Below are 19,556 nucleotides of genomic sequence, written 5' to 3'. Positions count from 1 at the left end.
GAGAAGACAGAGAAGACAAAAATCACCTTTTTCTGCACTGTTTCTTTCTCTAGAACAATTACAGAATTAAATCACTGGATCTCAGTCACAACCAATTCTGTGATAAGGCAGGCGAGTACCTGGGGCAGATGCTAGGTGAGTCCTGCTGTGAAGGGGGGAGCCCGGAAAAGGGAGGGACGTAGGGTAGGATGGCTTGTCAGAGCTCATCTCCTGTTTTTTTTATTGTTATTGAAAGTTCTGATTATAAAAAGTAATGTAAACGATGCCCCAAATTCATTTTGAACAGAACAAACATCTGAATGTGGGAAGTAAAAAAACTTTAAAACGATTAGATTAGAGTAACATAGAAGTAACTTGTTTCTATGAGAAGTAATACAGAGATGACTTCAGGGAGGCTAAAGATTATTAAACAGAAATGGGTAGACACTGTAACAAAACAGTGGGCAGAAAGTGCAACAAAAACGATTCATACATTTGACAACAGTAAAGTTTAAACTTTCAGATGATAAAAGAAATTGTGGGGCAATGATAGAAGACAAGCACTAGTTAAGGAGTAGAAATGTAAAACATTTGTAAAATATAAAAGATTACTGTTCAGAATACTGATGAAATGTCCTCTAGCTCAATTAGTCAGTGATAAATACTCCCAGTAAAAAAAAAAAAAAAAACTGGCCAAAGCATATGGATAGTGACCAAAGAAAACCAAGTGTCCAGAGTCTTCAGTAAATAAAAACATACAAAAGAAAACCACAAACAGATCTCCTTTGTCATCTAGCAGAGCTGTAAAAATTTCCCGTCCAAGAATATCAGTGGCGGTGAAAACGAACAAGAAATAGGGACACTCACAAGTCTGCTAGATAAAAGCACTTTGGAGAACAGTGTGGCTACATTTAGTAATATATTGGAAATGTATATATTCTGTGATGCAGTTCACCTCTATAGGTGTCTCAGAGAAGGTCTCATGCATACAGAGAGAGCTGTCCGAGGAGGTTGGTTATAACAAAAGTGTTATAAAAGAGGAGGAAAAAAAAACCTTAAATGTTCACTCCTGGGGAAATGAGTAGAACCAGAGAGGACTCCTAGCAGTGGGGACAGAGCGCTAATCTAGACAGGGAGGGGAGAAAAAACCGCCCAGGGAAGCTCCATGACACCTGCATCCGAGGAGGACAGGAGGGGAGGAGGGAGACATGGTGTTCCAGACCACCACACCGTGAGCTCAACAAGGAGGCTCGAGGAGGGGATGGATTCAGAATATGCTCTGGAAGTAAAGCCAAAAGGACTTGCTGATGTGAAGAGGGAGGGAAAGAGACAGAGAAAGATAGATTCGTGATTCTTCTGTTTCAGTTCCTGGTGAGATGGAGGTGGTGTTTACTCAGTGGGGGAAACTCAGGGAGTCACAGTACGGAGGGGCAGGAGTTAGGAGTCAAGGTGTCTGCTTTTGGCCAGGAAGGGCTTTTGATGCCCATTTGATGCCGACACGGAGATGTGAGGAAGGTGGCTTGCTGGGTCAATTTAGAGCGTGGAGAACAGGTCAGGACTGGAAACATATTTGTGATGTATTTAAAGCCACGTGTCCAGATGAGGTTGCCCAGGCGAAGAGTGCAGACAGAGTTGAGTAGGGGGCCATCCATCCTGTGGCCCCCAGGGTCCCTCCAACATTTTAAGGGGTCACAGAGGAGGAGGAGCTGGAGAGGGAGTGATGAGTCAGATAGCAGGGAAAGTGAGGTACCAAGGAGCCACGTGGGGGGAAGTATTTTCAAGAAGGGGGAGGTGGTCAGCTGGGTGAAATGTTGTCTAGAGGTCAAATAAGAAGACAGAAAAGTGACCATAGGACTTGCCAGCATGGAAATAACTAGTGAGGGAGTATGCAAACCCAACTGGAGTGGGTTGAGCTAAAAATGAGATGCAAAGAAGTGGAAATGGCCATGTAAGCAACCCCAGGCGCTCCACTGAGACTTGGCTGGAACAGAAAGATGGGGGGCATAGGGTCCAGGAAAGTTTGCAAGGACGGAAAATGCTGATAGGAAGAAGAGAAATAGAACCTGATGATGAAGGAGGAGGAGGAGATAATTATAGGAGTGAAGTCCTTGAAAAGACAGGAGGCAATAGTATCTATAACAAAGATGGAGGGATAGCCTGAGAGCAGTAGGGACCCATCATTACTGAAAAGAGGGGGAGCCCAAGAGTGGGAGTGGGGGGCAGTGGGGCTGGGAGACAGCACTTTAGGAGGGTGGAGCTCTCTCACCCCACCGCTGCCGTTTCCTCAGCAAAGCAATGAGGCAAGATCTTCAGCTAGAGAGGAAGGAACGGAAGAGCAACGTGTAAACAAACTATTGGGCAGTTTGAGTTTCCCTTTGAAAACTAATCGTCAAACGTTTTAAAATTAAAATTTAAAACATAAATTTAAAATGAGACAGACTAACTTCTGTTTCAATATGGTTGTCACCATACCATACATGCAGCTTTTAAAATTTTTTGTGTATTAAAGCTACCAAATATAAAATGATTACTATGTGACAAGGATCACGCTAGGCTCTTTACATCAATCTTTACAAAAAAAAAAAAAAAAACTTTGTAAAGGTTATCATTCCCATGTTATAGATAAGAAAACAGAAGTAAGGGAAGGATAAGTAAGCCAAAGAATCTGCCTCAATGTGGGAGAACCAGGTTTGAGCCCTGGGTCGGGAAGATCCCCTGGAGAAGGGAATGGCAACCCACTCCAGTATTCTTGCCTGGAGAATCCCATGGACAGAGGAGCCTGGCAGGCTACAGTCTGTGGGGTCACAAAGAGTCAGACATGACTGAGCGAACCTCTGCCTCCTGTCTAAGGTCACATAGCTAGAAAGTGGTGAGAACAGAATTAAATTTTTAATTTTGTGGTCATTTAAGAGGGGCAGGAGTGCAAGGTATAACTTAAGTGGGGGACATGGCACAAAAGAGGAAAGAAGGGTAGGAAGAGATTGAGGGAGACAGGTAGGGAGAGAATGAAAGCAGGAGAAAAGTTTGTTCTCAATATAACAGAAGGTGGTGTGCACTTCCCTGAAAGTCTGTCCTGGTGGTTGACACAAGGGAAAGACATAATCAGTACAGAGCGCTCTTTCCATAAAAAATAAAACAGAAAAACACATTTTCCTGGGCCTGAAGGCAGTTCCTCCCACTCAGTGTCCTTCAAGAGCACTTTAGTCTCCCTTCCCAATAGTGTCCTCAGCACATCCGCCCTCCCCAGATAAAAATGACAATGGCGATGTGTTTAGAATGCTTTCCCAGCCCTATGTAGCCTGTGATCAAAAGCATCTTTAAGTGTTTTTTAAAAAATTGCAATTTCGGTGCAAACCCAACTTCCAGACAAGCCTGATGTCGCCCCACTTCCACCTGGCTGTATCCGTAAAGTTCTCCTGGATGGACATTCTGTGGCTTCCACTGCTCCCATCAGTCTCCATGTGATAGAACACACCTTGCCCACCAGAGTCTCCCTATGTAAACACAACCCCTGTTTCCCATGCTGTCTCCATCTATGTTAACAACTGTGTAATTTTCCACCAGGTGGACATTTGTGTTATGCTTTACCCCTCCCCGTGAGTCACAAACCTTGCTTTTGGAAGTGACGCCGTGGTAAACATCTGCAAGCCTGTCACTCTTCTTACATACTATACTGTCTCCTTTGGAAGAGTCTCAGGGGTGATATTGCCGTGAGATGGAGTAAACAGATTTTGGTAGGAAAATGTCTGTGACCAGACAGTACAGCGTGCATCCTGTGTTTGCCACCTGCAACGTACAATTGCTGTGGCATTGGGAGTCACCTTGTAATTTTGGGTTTAAATGGATAACTGACAAGTTATTGCCTCAGCGTTCTGCTTTGCATGAGGACTGAGCCATTCTGACCCCCAATTTCATGGATCTCAGGCCAACCCGGAGCCTGGGTTCTCCGGGAGGTGGGGGAGGCCGAGATGACACCCTCCCCTCCCTCAGCCATCAATGTAGGGCTCCAGTCGCTGGATCTGAGCTGGAACCACCTCTACGTCCGGGGAACGGTGGCCTTATGCAATGGTCTCCGGGTAAGCCTGCGGGAGCGGAGCCAGGGTGGAGCCCGGGTGAGGATGACCAGGCCCTCCGTCCGCCATCTTGAACCCCTTCTCCACGGTCCCCGTTGAGGACAGTATACTGAGACCTCCTCGGGCGCTCTGCACAGCCAGTCTGCCTCCTGAACCCATGTCCCTCTTTAGTACAAACCCCTCCCCAGTAAACTCACCCTACTGGGGCCTCGTATGCACCTTTGAGGGCAACTTCAAAGGGGCAGTTTAACTCGGGGCGAAGGGAATGACCTTCACCCAAAGAGAATGAGCTCTGAGACTCTGAGCCCAGCTGGGAGGGATCTGGAAAGATCTGGCCGTCCCTCTCCCGGGGACCACTGAGCACTCTGTCTGGAAGCCGGCCCGGGTCAAAAATGGGGGCCCGTTGGCTGGGTGAGTTGCCTGCAGCCTTGATGCTGGCACTGTTTTCCCTTCTCCCTGCAGTCTAACGTGTCGCTGAAGAAACTCGATCTCTCCATGAACAGCTTTGGGAACGAGGGGGCTGCGGCCCTAGGGGAGGTCCTCAGACTCAACAGCTACCTGACCTACCTAGACCTCAGCAGCAACAACATCACCAACGACGGGCTCTCCAAAATCAGCAGAGCCCTGGAGTTGAATGAAAGCCTCAAAGTTCTGAAGGTAGTCTTCACCCGGGCTGGGGGCAGGACAGCTTGTGTGTACATGTGTGTGTGCACGTATCCATGTGTGTGTAACCGTGCATATCTGTGTGTGTCTGCACCCATGCATGTGTGCGTCAGTGGGTGTGCATCTGTGTTTGTGTCCCTGCATCCCTGTGTGTGCACGCACGTGTGTATCTGTGTGTGTTGGGGCGAGGGGAGCGGGAGTGGGTTGGGATGTTGCTGGAGAGAAAAATCTACATTCTTGGCTGTCTTTATTCTGTAAACTCAATGTCACACCCTCCACTCTCACCTGGCACCGGATAGCACTTTGTCTCTTAACTGGTTTTTCTTTCCCCCATCTGGGTCTCCTCCAGGTTTTTTTTCTTCACCAAGTGGCTTACAGGATCTTCCTTCCCCAACCAGGGATTGAACCCGGGTCGGTCAGTGAAAGCGCTAAGTCCTGACCACTAGACTGCCAGGGAATCCCCCCCTCTAGTTTTTCTCTGCACTGCAGCCAGAGTGTGTGTTTGGAGTATAAATCTGGCTTCTAACCCCACCCCTACCTACTCTTCTCCAGCTTAAACCCCCCATCCCCCCAGGGCCTCCATCGCTCAAACCCAGTTCTCTCCCCCAGGGTGCTTCAAGTCTACCCTCCCCCCAACTCCTAGGCTCCAGCCAATGCCTCAGGGTCTTTTTTTTTTTTTTTTTTTAACTTTTTTGGCTGCCCTGGGTCTTCATTACAGTGCACAGGCTTCTCATTGTGGTGGCTGCTTCAGTAGTTGTGGTGCAAGGGTCTAGGAGCTCCATGGCATGTGGGATTATCTGGGACCAGGGATCAAACCCGCACCCCATACCTTGGCAGGCAGCTTCTTAACCATGGGCTTCCCTGGTAGCTCAGCTAGTAAAGAATCCACCCGCAATGCAGGAGACCCTGGTTCGATCCCTGGGTCGGGGAGATCCCCTGGAGAAGGGATAGGCTACCCACTCCAGTATTCTTGGGCTTCCCTGATGGCCCAGCTGGTAAAGAATCCACCTGCAATGTGGGAGACCTGGGTTCGATCCCCGGATCGGGAAGATCCCCTGGAGAAAGGAAAGGCTACCCACTCCAGTAGTCTGGAGAATTCCATGGACTGTCAGGGCCATGGGGTTGCTAAGAGTCCTGAGCGACTTTCACTTTCACTTCTTAACCACTGGGCCACCAGGGGAGACCGCAGGGGCTTTTTCCATCTCCCTCCCTGCAGGACCTTGTCCACGCCACTTGCTCAGCCCACAGTGCTCCCCCGACTGGCCTCAGTTGCTGGTCTGCCTCGGAACACAGTGGGAGCCCCAGTTCCCTAGGGACCCCCGGGGAACCGTCAGATCCTGTTTACCCCTTCTCCCAGAACTCACCAGAGTTCCTCTTTATATTCTTGTTCGGAGTGACTTGTCTGTCACCCACTAGCATGAGAGCTTCCTGAGGACAAAGACGTATTTGGTTTTGCCCATTATTATATCCCCTGTACCTAGCAGAGTCCTGGGCGGTTTACTCACTAAGTCGTGTTCAACTCTTGTGATCCCACGGACTGTAGCCCACTAGGCACCTCTGTCCATGGGATGCCCAATGAATATTAAGTAAATGAATGAATGCTTATTTCATTTCTAATTAATTTGCTTATAGATGCTAATTTATAACATAGAAGCTCCTGGGAAGTTGAGAACTGATGAAAGATGAGACCCTGTATTAACAGGTCCCCTTTCTGGAGCTCTCTTGAGCCAGGTTCTCTATCAAGTGATCTGTCTCCTTATTCCTGGCCCAGCCCACCAAGTGAGCTCCAGTAGCCCCACTGGTCAGTTGAGAAGACTGAGGCTGTGTGACTTGTCAGCTAGCAAGAGGCAGAGGGAAGTCAGCTCTGCCTGGCTTTCTACTGCGGTTCCAACTCCCGCAAGATTTGGGGGTGACTCGGGGGGGTCACAGGCGTGGGAGTGCTGGTGGAAGAACAGGAGTTAGGAATCAGTGAAGACGAGCCGCCATCCGAGAGGGCAGTCACCCTAGAACTGCTGAGGTGACAGGAGGGAGTCAGATTCTGACCAGTGGAAGTAGCTTGGTGATGCAGACCACTCCAGGTGGCCGCCTGGTGACTGAGGAAGCTGAGAGGCTGGCCCGCCTGGATGGGCACTGGGTGTGATTCAGACAAGAAGGACGGACTCAGCCTGCCAAGGACTCAGCCTTGGGGGCCAAGGACGCCAAGGAAAGTTCAGAGACTCTAACTTCTCAAAGACTAAAAAGCTGCCTCAGCAAAATGGCCACAAAGATTTTTTCTTCTGGTTAGTGAAATACAAGTGATCTTGACATTTTTTTTCTACCGCTTTTAAATTTTTTCTACAATGACCAAATATTTTCATTTTAGATCTTGTCATGCTTGCCTGTGCTTAACCAGTGACTGGCATGTTGCAGGGCCCCAGCCGAAGTTTGTTGGGTGGCTGGACGGATGAGCAGTGAGATGGACAAGTGGGTGGGTGACAGACAGACAGACAGGGAGATGGGTGCTTACAGAGAAATCTGGAAGGAAGACATAGACTGTGGTTTGATGGGAATGTATGGACACCGTGCTCTGAAGCAGCCTTTTCTGCCCCCCATCTCTGCCTCCTTCTGCCTTGCCCTTTCTCCCACAGCTCTTCCTGAACCCCATAAGTATGGATGGGGCTGTGCTACTTATCCTGTCCATCAAGAGGAACCCCAAATCCAAGATGGAGGATATTGACATTTCTGTAAGTGATCTAACGGTTCACTCACGCTAAGGGAGCATGCCAGTTACCATGACCACCGGGCCAGATGCCAACAGCTCTAGCCCTCGGGCCCTAAGTGCTCCAGGAAAAAAAAAAAACACTCCTTTTGGGGTACAACTCTGCCCTCCTCCAGGGGTGCTTTCCATCGGAGTAGCCAGTCAGCCAGTAACATCATGGTGTGAAACCATTTGTCAGATCCTGGGAACCCAGGACCTGCACCCCCAAGAGCAGGCCTGAGGGCAGAGAGGAAGAACAGCAGAATCAAAGGTGGGGGAACCCCAGAACAGACCTGTCTGCAGTCAGCTTTGTCGATGGATGGCTCTGGGCCTTAGAGTGCTTCCACAGTCACAGGATTTTTATAATCTGAGTATGAAAACATGTCCAAATCTGTGTTTTCATTTCATGACTCAGCCTACTCTAATCAGAGTAGTATTTGAGTATTAAAAAAAAACCTTGATGGAGGCGAGAAGCTTGAGGAGGTGACTCCACTCTGCGGGTACTCTGGCCTGAATCATCCTAGAGGTGGGAGCTGCTGCCAACAATATCCTATACATGTCTACCAGTTTATGCTCTTTTTTTTTTTGGTCCCAAAGCCATTTTATAGGCGCCAAGTCGTTTAATTCTACTCTGGGAGGTGGTAGAATGTATTCATGACATAGGGCTGCCAAGGCAAAGTGCACAAAGCAAGTGACTCAAGAGATAGAAATGTATTGTCTCACAGTCCTGGAGGCTAGAAGTTCAAAGTCAAGGTGTTCGTAAGGTCGGTTCCTCCAGAGGACTGTGAGGAAGAATCTGCTCCCTGCTTCTTTGCTAGCTTCTGGTAGTTTGCAGACAATCTTTGCTGTTCCTTGGCTTGTAGAAACCTCACCCTGGATCTCTGCCTTCAGCCTCAGATCTCACTCTCTCCCTGTGTGCGCGTCTGTCTCTGTATCCCAGTGTCCCCTTTTTATAAGGCCACCAGTCACATCAGGTTAGGGCCCACCCTAGCGACCTCATTTTTAACTTGATCATCTGCAAAGATCTTATTTCTCAATAAGGTCATATTCACAGGTACTGGGGGGTTAGGATTTCAATGTCTTTTTTTGTGGGGGGATACGATTGAACCCATAACAAGTTACTTGTCCTCATTTTCCCGTTTTACATGGAAAGAAACTGAGACAGAGAGGTTAGGTCACTGGCCCAGGACCACGCAGCAGGTGTGAAACACAGCAAGGAGTAAACCAGGGCTCCTGCCTCCTACTCTAGAGTTCCGTAAAGGCACAGTGTTCAAAGTCCTTTCACATTTGCTTAATGCCACACTAATACGGGTTTTGTTAAGACTTTAATACCTTGCAAGTCTATCAGTGATGATGTTTTGTGTTTGAAACCCAAGCTTCTTTGAACTGAATAATAAGTAAAAATGGGGTTTATATTTGCCAGAGATTATAAAGTGTTATAAAAACATACCTGCTGTACTTTTCACTTTGTCCCCTCAACTCCTCCTCCCCAGCCCTGTGGCTCCTTCTTCTGCTCCTGGTTTTCCTCCTCAGAGGCCTGCTCCCCACTCATCCTACAGCTGTGACCCGCACCCCGTTTTGCTGCCTCTGACCTCAGCCCCCAAGTCCAGAGTTCATTAGAGTTCTGCTCCTCCCAGCCCTCTGCAGTGCAGGTTGGAAGGTGTGAACCCCAGAGCTGCCTTGGGGTGTCTGAGGGAATGTCAGAAGTGGTGTTGTTTAGACCCCAAGGCAGCATATAAACCCCTGAGCTGGGGTCTCTCTTTCCACTCCACATGATGCCACCGTAATTCTAAGTGGCGTTGGAATCCCTTCATTGTAGATGCTTCTAGAACTTTCTCTAGAATACCTACAAAGGAAAGGGAGTAAGTCTTCACCCCTTAGCATGAATTTAGTTCTTTGGAAAGGCAAAAGATACTGAGAGCCACAGCTGAGGAATGAAGCAGGTGGATCACACTCACGGAGGCCAGGTTTGATCAGACACCTTCACACAGAACACGTGGTCGTCTGCAGCCTCTAACTGGGCTTGGAGGCCCTTCCACAAGGCGGGGGTTCCCGTGTGCGACAGGATGGCTGGAACGAGGGGCTCTCTGCTAGGGCTTCAGCTCCGAAGACCAACACTGGGGTAGAAGTGGGCTTTTCAGGGCCCTTGGGGACCAGTCGTGTAACCCCACAGCCATGCCCGTCTGTCACACACAGTAGGCTCACCTCCTGAGAGCAGAGTGAGGTGACCGTACGTGGCAGGCCACCAGCACCCAGCTCGGACACCTGACCCAAACCGCGCGGGAAACTCACAAGCCAAACCACCAGTTCTAGCAAAGGAGAGCCATCCCGGTCTAGGAGCGGCACTGCAGAATGAACTAGAAAAGACAACACGCGGCTTTGCCTGGGGGGAGCCCGCCAACACGTGGCTTTGCCTGGGGGGAGCCCACCGGTCTGGGAGATGGCATGACGGCAGCACGCCCTGCCCGACCGGTCCCCTCTCTCCCTGCTGCAGAATGTGCTGGTGTCCGAGCAGTTTGTGAAAATACTGGATGGGGTGTGCGCTATCCACCCCCAGCTGGACGTGATATACAAGTCAGTGCAAGCCCTCTCGGCCAAGAAAACCCCCTTCACGTGGACGAACCCTGTGAAACTGATCCAGGTGAGCCCTGCTTCCCTCTAAGAGCCCCCAGGGGTCCCTGGAGAGAGCTAACCTTTGGCTCAGCTCCCAGAATTTCTCCTCCCCCAGAGCATCTTTGCGGTCCTCTCTGACAAGGGACTTCTCAGCTGCAGGATATCCCCTCTGACTCTCAGATCCATCAGCAATGCTTCCTGACTCCCAGGGGAAAGGAAGTGCTTGGAACTGACTAAAGTGGGAGGGGTGTGGAACAGGATGATTTCTACCAGGTAGGCTCCTCCATTGCAGCCAGAGACAAGTCACTGAAGTGCTCTGTGCCTCAGTCTCTTCACCTGTAAAATGGGCATAATAATAGTACCCACCCCAGCAGGGCTGCTATGAAGGTTAAATTCTATACTCTACATGATGGACTTAGAACAATGCCTGGCATGTGATTAGCACACAATTCACAGAGGCTCTTTCCAATAGCTGCTAAGGATGCAAAGACATCCTGACTCTGTGGTCAGCGTGGGTATTTGGTGGCTTCAACTAATGAGAAACCCGTAAGTCTTTTATATCTAGAGGTCACCTGCTCCTGGCTCGTCTTAAATTGTGTCTGGCAGTCAGAGGGAAAAGATGTAACAGTGGAAATAAAACTCAGAGAATGTTAGAGTGGGAGGGATGTTATAGCTCCTCTGGTCCAATGACCTCACAGAGCAGTGACTACCCAGGCCTGGGGTTTTCACTGCCGGCTCTGCCCTGGACGTGCCGGTGAGGGGCGTGCTGCTCGGGGCAGGACTGTTACCACTTGGGGCAGCAGGAGCTGGGAGGGTGCCCTGCAAAGGCATGTGCCACTGGAGCTCTGCCTTCGTTTCAGAACCAAATAGGAGAGCTCTTACAAGAAAATTATCATTGTAGGAAAAGTTCTAGGAAGCAAAGCAGTATCAAGTATCTTTATATCTTTATGAGTGAGGTGATGTCAGAGGAGAAATTTGTTTTGCAAGAAGAGTGGGAATGGAGTTATCTAGTGCCAAGTGGGGGCCTTGCTCCTTGTTTTAAAACAGTATAGAAAAGGAATCCCAGAGGAGAGACCCGACCACACATACAATGTAGTACAATGTAAGCCGTAGGCCTTCCCCTCAGGGGCCCAACCATCTGGCTGGGAAGATGGGATAGACACAGTCGTTTCCCATAGAAAATGTCAGATGATAAAACAAGTGACCAAGGTAGCAAGTATCAATACAATCCAAACTAGAGGTCACTGCAGGACTGGGCAAACAGAAAAGGATGCTTCCTGGCAGAAGTGGGTTAGGGCAAGGGCCCTGACAAGCAGAAAGGATGCAGGTGAGCCCGAGGGAGGGACGGAGGGAGGAGGATTCCCACCAGCAAAGGAGCAGAGAGGCAGTCACTTGCAGTGTGTCTGGAGGGGTGGGAACAGAACCACTTGGCTCCGGTCTCACAGGGAAGCCTGGGAACCAAGGCTGCAAAGGGAGGCTGGGGCTGGACGTGGCGGTCCTCAGACTGTAGGCTCAGAGTTGGGTTGGAGAGTCAGGGAGCAGGGAGCCAGGGAGAGTTGTTGAGCAGAGGGTGTGATATGAATCCAGCAGGACTGAGGGAGAGTATTTTTGGCAACAGGGAGAGAAAAGAACTGAAAGGGGTAACTATGAGAATGGGAAAACCAGTGAGGACACGCTTGTAGTATTCTAGATATAGAATGGTAACTTGGCTGGAAATGACAATGGGAGTGGAGGGACCGATGTAGGAGATATCCTTACGGAGCATCTCCAGGACTTGGTGAGTGGTTGCGTGTGTGTATCTGTGTGTCTGTCTGTGTGTGTGTGTGTGTGTGTGTGTGTGTGTGTGTGTGTGTGTGTGTCTGTGTCTGTGTGTGTGTGTGTTGGGAGAAGAGAGACCTGTGGGAAGAGGAAATAGGTGAAGATAACTCCAAATTTCAAGCCCAAAGGACTAAAAGAATGATGGTAATGTTGCTAGCAATCGGGAAGTCCTATGGGGAGAAGAAGCTGCCCCCTGCCCCCTCCTCCCACTCTGACTTCATCCCTCCCATCTCCCCACCCGCCCATTTCAGCCCCACTGGATTTGTCCCCATTGCTTTTTGCATCCCTTAAAGTCATCTCTGGGTCCCTCTGCCTGGAACACCGCTCCTCCTGCCCTCTGTGACTCACCCCCTCCTCTGTACTCCCTAGGTCTGCACCTGAGTGTCCCTTCCTCGGGCGACTCTTCTCAGGTTCCCTGGTCAACAGTCACTGCCCTTGACACACACTGCCACAGCCCTCTGCTTCACCCTTTCACCGCAAGACTGAACTCCTCCAGGGCAGGAGCTATGTTGGGTCTTGCCAAAAGCACCTCCCAAAGTGACAGCCACCAGTCGAGGCTCTTAGTTGCAGACCACAGAATCCATTCCACCAGCTTAAGCAAAGAGGAATCGATCACCAGAAAGAGACCCCAGAGACATTAGAGGGCTGAAGAAAAGCCTCTATGTTTAGATTCGAGAAAAGGTTACCAGACACCCCAACTGGGTTACCAGGAGGGCTGTCCCTTCTGCCTCGAGCAGGAAACCACCCAATCAGGAATCGCCTGTGGAATCAGGAAGCCACCCCCCAGCTGCCAAAGCACACGGGTAACACACACGTCTCACCAAAGAGCTTGGTGAAACCATCTCATTCTGACCCGTAGCTTCAAGAGGGCTTGGGGAAGGCTGGTCTTTGGTTTTCCAGCCTCTGTAACACATTGTAGAGGTGGCTAAGAAGGAACTGCAGTGGGTGTAGCTACTGCAGCCCTCAGTAACAGGGGTCACATAATCCAGCTGACTCAGGCTTGCTTCGGACGTGTCAGATTGAGGTGTCACTGGGTTCAGCATGGACTGGCGAACAGCTGCAGGAGATGTGGAATTGGACATAGGGGTCCGGGACCCACCCCGGGGTGGGGTGGGGTGAGCGGAGTACAGCAGAGAGGGAGGTGCTGGGCGAGGAGAGCAGGGACCAGGGAGTGATCCCCGAGGAATTCCTCTGTGAGCAAGGGCGTCTGCAGAAATACCTGTCGGCACAGCTGGGCCTTGCCTTTGGGCTTTTGAGAGTCAGAGAGAAAGAGAACCCAGAAGATACTGAAAAGGAACCAAAAGAACACTTTAATGATACCAGAAAGGAGCTCACAATATATTAATACAGTGCATTTTATTAAACAGTATGTATAGTAGAAAGATGTTAGATAGATAGATAGGTGAGTTCACAACATATTAATACAATGCATTTTATTAAACAGTATGTACAGTAGAAAGATGTTAGATAGATAGGCAGGCAGATGAAAAAAATGTACATCAAGATGTTATCTCTGGGCGGTGGGATTGGACTATGGGTGATTTTTCATTTTCTTCTTTCTATTAATCTAAAATTACCTTCAAAATGTGAGTAGCTACTATCTTTGAGTGGAAAACAATGACATATTATTTTTAAAATACTCTTAACACAATACGTCTCCATATGAGGATATTTGGATAAAATGATGAGAATCCTATGGATTCCAGGAGCCTGTTCAGCCCATCCCACTACTTGGTTCTGGTTTGGTCTTTGGGTCTCTGAGCTGACAACAGCCCTCTCACATCCACAGAGCACCGTCTCCACTAGTCTTAGCAGGGGCGACCCCAAAACTGAATAATGCACATACATATGATCACCGCCCTAGTCCCTCCACGCTGTGGGAGCTTAACAGCCTCAGCGCCGATCCTTCCGCCCTTGGGACGTGGACCGGCAGGACAGCCTGCTCAGCGCGGGTGAGACAGACACACAGGAAGCATCACGTGCGGTTCTGCCGGACCTCGGTCTGGGCAGGTGCGGGTCAGAGGTGGGGCAGGGGATGGGGGAGCTGGGACAGATGTTACAAGGCTCCTGGTATCTCCTGCTTCTCCCAGAGCTACGCAGACCAAAACAAAATCTCCATCCTGGACTTCTTCAGGAGCCTGAACCCTAGTGGAGAGTTGATGATGCCTGTGGGCGAGTTCCGGAAAGCCATGATACAGGTAGGTGGATGCCTCATGGCCGCAGGCACTGGGTGTGCGTGTGTGCACGTGTGTGTGACAGGGAGAGACACGGCATGCGCACTTCACAGAGCTTCCCCGGTGGCTGTGAGAAGCCAGCAGATCCACCTCCTTTATCGAGACCCAGAGGGACGGCTAAGCCTCCCTCCATCACCCCCTGACGTCATTGTGCTGCATGGCTGGATGCCACTGGTGACCCAAGATGCTGCCTGAAGACACACATTCTTCATCTTCAAGGTCTTTCTCCCCATTGCGTTTGGCTACTGGGCAGATTTTACAAGGGAGTAGGATAAGAGACCACATCCCAGTGCCCCAGTATTTTACCTTTGGCCGTATCGTCTTGCCCAAAATCCCATACCTTCACGTGCGGGATATGATGGAGGTGTTGAGGACCCCCTGAAATGCAAGTGTGAACAGGTCTGTCTCCAGAGCACCCCTAGGAAGGATGGGCCCTGCAAGAATAGGACTCTGTGGGGGTCCAGGTGGGGCGCGGGATAGGACCCTCGGAGCCGGGCCTGTGGTGAAGAGGGCTGGCTAGACTCGGTACCAGGGAGGTAAGGATGGACTTCCCATGCGGCAAAGTCGCCACCACCCACTCCACCTGGATCCCCACCTCCTTCTCCCCCAGTGCCCCCCAGATTGAAAGGAGGGGCTCTGGGGTCTGGGCAGTGATGCCCGGGTGTCGGGGGGCGCTTCTCCCCGCCCTGCAGGGTGTGTGGGTTCCGCTCCCTCGGAGCTCTCAGTTTCCAGCTGTGGGCGCAAGGGGAGTGAGTGTGTGTGTGTGTGTGTGTGTGTGTGTGTGTGTGTGTGTGTGTGTGTGTGATGGGGAGGTTGGGGGCGGGGAGCAGAGAGCTCCACTGACCTTGCCTGTTCTGTCCACCTCCTCAGCAGAACAAGGTCCCCATAAACCGGTACCAAGTCAGGGAGCTGATAAAGAAGCTGGGCGAGAAGACAGGCATGGTGGATTTCAGGTCAGCCCGGCCCCACTGCCCAGACCTCTCTGGGCTGCCCCTCTGGCCCCCGGAAGGCCCCCCAGGTCTCTCCAGGGGCTCCAGGGGCCACACTGGGGCGACGGGGACACGCAGAGCCGAGAGCTGGGCCCTGGGGTGGTGAGAGGGGCAGCGAGGGCGTGGACGGCACCCCAGAGGCCCGAAGAGGGGGCGTCCCTGCAGGGGTGGGGACAGAGGTGCCCTGGGAAACCGCGGGTCATTCAACTCTGCTGGAGCGTAGGCAGCCAGGCAGCTGAGGACTCAGGCTGAACTCCCTGAAGAGATGGAAAAGGACCCTGACAATGGTCATAACAGTGACCAGCATCCGTGAGCCCTTACCACGTGCCAAGTACTCCACCAGTCAGCAGACAGGCGCCGGGATTCTCACAGCACCCAATGGGCACTAGTGTGCCCCCCACCCTCCTGTGAGGGGTGAAACGGAGCTTCGGTGAAGGCGGGCACGGAGCCAAGCGCTTGCGGCCAGAAAGGGGCAGCTGCGGCCTTAGGACCCAGGTCTGCGTGGTCCGGGCACCTGCTTCCCTGTGCCAGACCTCCGGGCTGAGGCTGCAGGACCCACTGGTCTGCACGTTGGTCTGCATGTGGCCCTGCAGCTGCGTGTCTTGAGGAGGCCTAAGGAGACTGTCGGAGGAGGCCCCTGTCTGATCCCGCCCCGCGGTCCTCCCCCAGGACCTCCGTCCGTGCCTCCATCTCACGCATGGAGGAGCCGCTGCCACGGCTCTAATTCGGCTCTAATAGTAAGGGTGAGGCTGTGCGCAGGGCTCTCAGTCTCCAAGTCTTTAGAATGGGGTGATAACCACAGCACCCAAGGGAGTTTCATAAGAATCGAGTAGAGACAATGCACGTGAGGGGCTGGCACGTGGTACTTTTAGTCAGGAGCGACACCATCATCCAGCAAGCATCGCCCCCAGCAGGGTGGTTCAGGCGTGCACACCACCTCGAGGGCCCCCCACTCTGGGCCTGAGTCCTGGACCTCCCCCCACCCCCAACCCCGCCTCTCTAAAGTGCTGCCTCCTGATCCCTGGGACGCTGGTGGGAGGAGCCCAAGGCAGAAGGCTGGAGACCAGCTCGGGGCTGAGGTCACGTGGCCATCGAGAGGCAGAGCTGAGGCCTGGGGACCCACGTGGGGAGCTCTAGCAGGCACCTCAAATTCACCTCAGGTCACACACACTGCAGCTCTGTTAGTTCCTGTTGAAGAGCAGAGTCATCTTTCTTTTTTATTGTTGCTTGAAATTATCATTTTTCGTTACAAATCATATCTACTTGTAAAAGGTCAAGGCCCACAGAAGTGCCGTAGGGAGAAAATGAAGGCACTCTTTCACCTGTCCCCACAGCTCCCGCTGCCTCCCAGAGTGCGCTCGTGAACAACCCCAGGTGCACGTTTCTGGAACTTTTTCCCACATATTTGCAATGAAATGTGTGTGTGTGTGTGTGTGTGTGCGTGTGTTCTCCAAGTGTTAAAAACACAGACTGTGGGACCGGGCTTCCTTAGTTCCAACCCCAGCTCCACTCCTATGGAACTTGGCAGTTTACCCAGCCTCCCAGTGCCTCAGTCTCCCCATCTGTATATAGGGCCAGGAGCTTTCAAGGATTAAATGAGTTAAAGGCAATGAAGCACGTAGAACAGTACCTGGCATGCGGTAGGCTCAGAGTATTTTACTATACATTATTCGACCCTCATACACACACACACACACACACACACACAGAGTTTCTTATTTATCATAAATAGAAGCCTAGCTGAGCTTCCCTGCTGGCTCAGATGGTAAAGAATCCGCCTGCAATGCGGGAGACCCAGGTTCGATCCCTGGGTCAGGAAGATCCCCTGGAGAAGGAAACAGAAACCCACTCCAGAGTTCTTGCCTGGAGAATCCCATGGACGGAGGCGCTTGGTCCTACATTCCGTGGGGTCGCAGAGTCAGACACGACTGAGCGACTAACATGCACGCACAGAACGGCACCGTCACAGTCCTCTGACCTTGCTTTGCCTCCCAGTATGTTTTGGCGAACTGTCCACGTTAGTACTTTTAGATCCATCTCAGCCTTTTCAACCACAGCATGGTATTTCATAGTGCAGAAGGAGACTGTCTTACCGACTCTTAGTTCATTCCCAGTGTTTTGCTGCCTCAAGTAATAGTCACCAACTTTCTTTCACATGTCGTGTTTGCACACCTGTTTGTCTAACATGGGTTGGGTGGCTCGGATCCAGGATGAGCACGTCCACACTCTAAAATTAAATCTGCTGCCAAAGCCGACAACGCAAACCCACCCTCATCCCTGTCCGGACACTGAACCTCACCTCGCTCATTGCTTTGCCGAGACAAGAGATGGGTTTACACATGGTCTCAATGGGGTTCGAGCCTGTCTAAATACTCTCGGTGATCAGCCACAAGGCCACATCGGCACTCAGCGTTATCCCCTTACCTTTCAATCCAGTTTCTTGACAATGACGAGGTCATAGCAACACGTCCGGTCTGGAAAGAAGTCTCAGCGACAGAGAACTCCTGGCACGTCTACTGGTGGCAGGGGAGGAGGCGGAGAGCTGGCTGAAACCTCGGTGGACAGACCCCAAGGCCAGGGCTGTGAGCCAGCCAATAAAGTCTGGCTTGGGTCTCCGGGCTGCTGGTCGCCTACCCTTCCCCTGGGAGCACCCTCCGGTTTTAGGGGGCCTGTCCTTGGCGGCCTCATCAAGAGCCATGAGACAGATTGGGAGCACGTGGGGTTGCTGGGCGACAGGAGGAGAGCAGTGGGGGAAAGGTCAGCGCACGCAAGCAGTCGCCACCGTGCTTGTAAACTGTGTCTGGGGGGGGATGGCTGAGACTTGGGAGGCAGCGGCAGAGGGAACAGGCGCTCAGGAAGTGAGGACGGGGCCTCTGGACACACATGCCGGGGTGTCAGTGGAAAGAGTCTGGGCGGGAGACGGAGCGAGCTGGCATCCAGTGTAGCCTGGCACGGCCTGGCCACCTGACCTTGGAGCCTTGTGGTTCCACCTGAAAAGTGGGACAGCTGAAACCAAAGATCCCCTGTCGGTTCTAGGAATCTGCCATCCTTCATTTCTTTGTAAAATTCCTTGGGAAACTGGGGAGGCGTAAGGAGCTTAAGCAAAAGAAGAGCAGGTATAGCCAAGAACAGCATATGTTGAGCCGGTGGGGGGAATGGGTACCTTCAGGGGTTTTGATTAACCCGTCAGCCACCTTTGGGACGAACAAGGGCAGGAACTGTCTGGTGCTCCTCCTTTGTGCCTGTACAGTGCCTGCTGATAGTAGGTGCTCAATAAAAATACAAGTGTGAAATGAAAAAGCTCGTGCACTTGGCAATTGTTTTGGGCAAGCGAGGGAAAGCTGGGAGAGTTTCAGGGTGCCCAGGGACCAGCACTTTGGAGCACCAGGGAAGTGCTGGAATGGCACCTGGGAATCAAGGCACCAGCCCTCGGGGTTCACTTTACTTCTTCATCAAGGGTGGAGATGATGTTAAGCCCTTTCTGCACATGTGGTAGAATCATGATCTGAGATAATCTCTGTCCCCCTCCCCACAGCTTATTTTCCCCTCCCTTCCCTCATTCAGAGTTTTAGCCTAAAGTTGAATTTCTGTTAATTAGACTGTTGTATGTGCTCAGAGTCAAAATTAGGATGATGAAAAGAAAAGAAAGCAATAGTAGGAGTTTGTGAGCTGAAACTCACATCTACCCCACCCATCAGGGTATGTAGATATATTTGACTCCCCAAATAAATCAGATCCCCTTGAAGTCAGGGAGCTTGCCTTTTAAGACTATTATAACCTTTGACATTTTCCATTAAGTCCATGCTCATAACTGAGCATCCAATAACTACTGGTGTCTGGGTGGAACCCTGAGGATTATGAAGCTATTACACCAAAATTTGTTACGGACTGTAGACTGTTGTTCATTCATAGATTGCTGTTGTTCACTCATTGTTTGGTCACTCAGTCATGTCCAACTCTTTGCAACCCCATGGACAGCAGCCCGCCAGGCTTCCCTGTCCTTCATTATCTCCTGGAGCTTGCTCAAACTCATGTCCATCGAGTCGGTGATGCCATCCAACCATCTCATCCTCTGTTGTCCCCTTCTCCTCCCGCCTTCAATCTTTCCCAGCATCAGGGTCTTTTCCAATGAGTCAGTTCTTCGCATCAGGTGACCTAAGTGTTGGAGCTTCAGCTTCAGCATCAGTCCCTCCAATAAACATTCAGGACTGATTTCCTTTAGGTTGGACTGGTTGGATCTCCTTGCTGTCTAAGGGACACTCAAGGGATCAATGAAAACAGCAACGTTTTCTCAAAATGCTTTTATTCACCTTTTGCCTAAAAGAGAAAAGGCAGCACATTTCCTTATCAAAGTTATTTCTGCGTGTGTAGCTTTGGAGGAATGATGGAGATATGGAGAAGCCACCATCTCGGACTCTCCGGCCCACCCCTTGACACTCACCCCCATCAC

General features: G+C 51.1%; 1 protein-coding gene across 1 annotated transcript in view; it reads left to right on the top strand.

Moving 5' to 3' along the window:
- LRRC74A (leucine rich repeat containing 74A) overlaps window positions 1–17,764 on the top strand; it is a 30,319-nt gene extending 12,555 nt beyond the window's left edge. Inside the window, exons 7-14 of the mRNA XM_061158344.1 lie at window positions 54–135; window positions 3,970–4,055; window positions 4,515–4,709; window positions 7,343–7,438; window positions 9,947–10,093; window positions 13,974–14,081; window positions 14,988–15,070; window positions 17,543–17,764. Of these exons, the coding sequence (XP_061014327.1) occupies window positions 54–135; window positions 3,970–4,055; window positions 4,515–4,709; window positions 7,343–7,438; window positions 9,947–10,093; window positions 13,974–14,081; window positions 14,988–15,070; window positions 17,543–17,567 (822 nt within the window). The 3' untranslated portion in view covers window positions 17,568–17,764. The remainder of the gene's footprint in view (window positions 1–53; window positions 136–3,969; window positions 4,056–4,514; window positions 4,710–7,342; window positions 7,439–9,946; window positions 10,094–13,973; window positions 14,082–14,987; window positions 15,071–17,542) is intronic.
- The last annotated feature ends 1,792 nt before the right edge of the window (window positions 17,765–19,556 follow it).

Source organism: Dama dama, chromosome 12, assembly GCF_033118175.1.
Source record: "Dama dama isolate Ldn47 chromosome 12, ASM3311817v1, whole genome shotgun sequence".
In the NCBI taxonomy this organism is placed as follows: Eukaryota; Metazoa; Chordata; class Mammalia; order Artiodactyla; family Cervidae; genus Dama; species Dama dama.
Note: the sequence above shows the minus strand (reverse complement) of the source record. Positions and strands in the feature narration are given on the sequence as shown.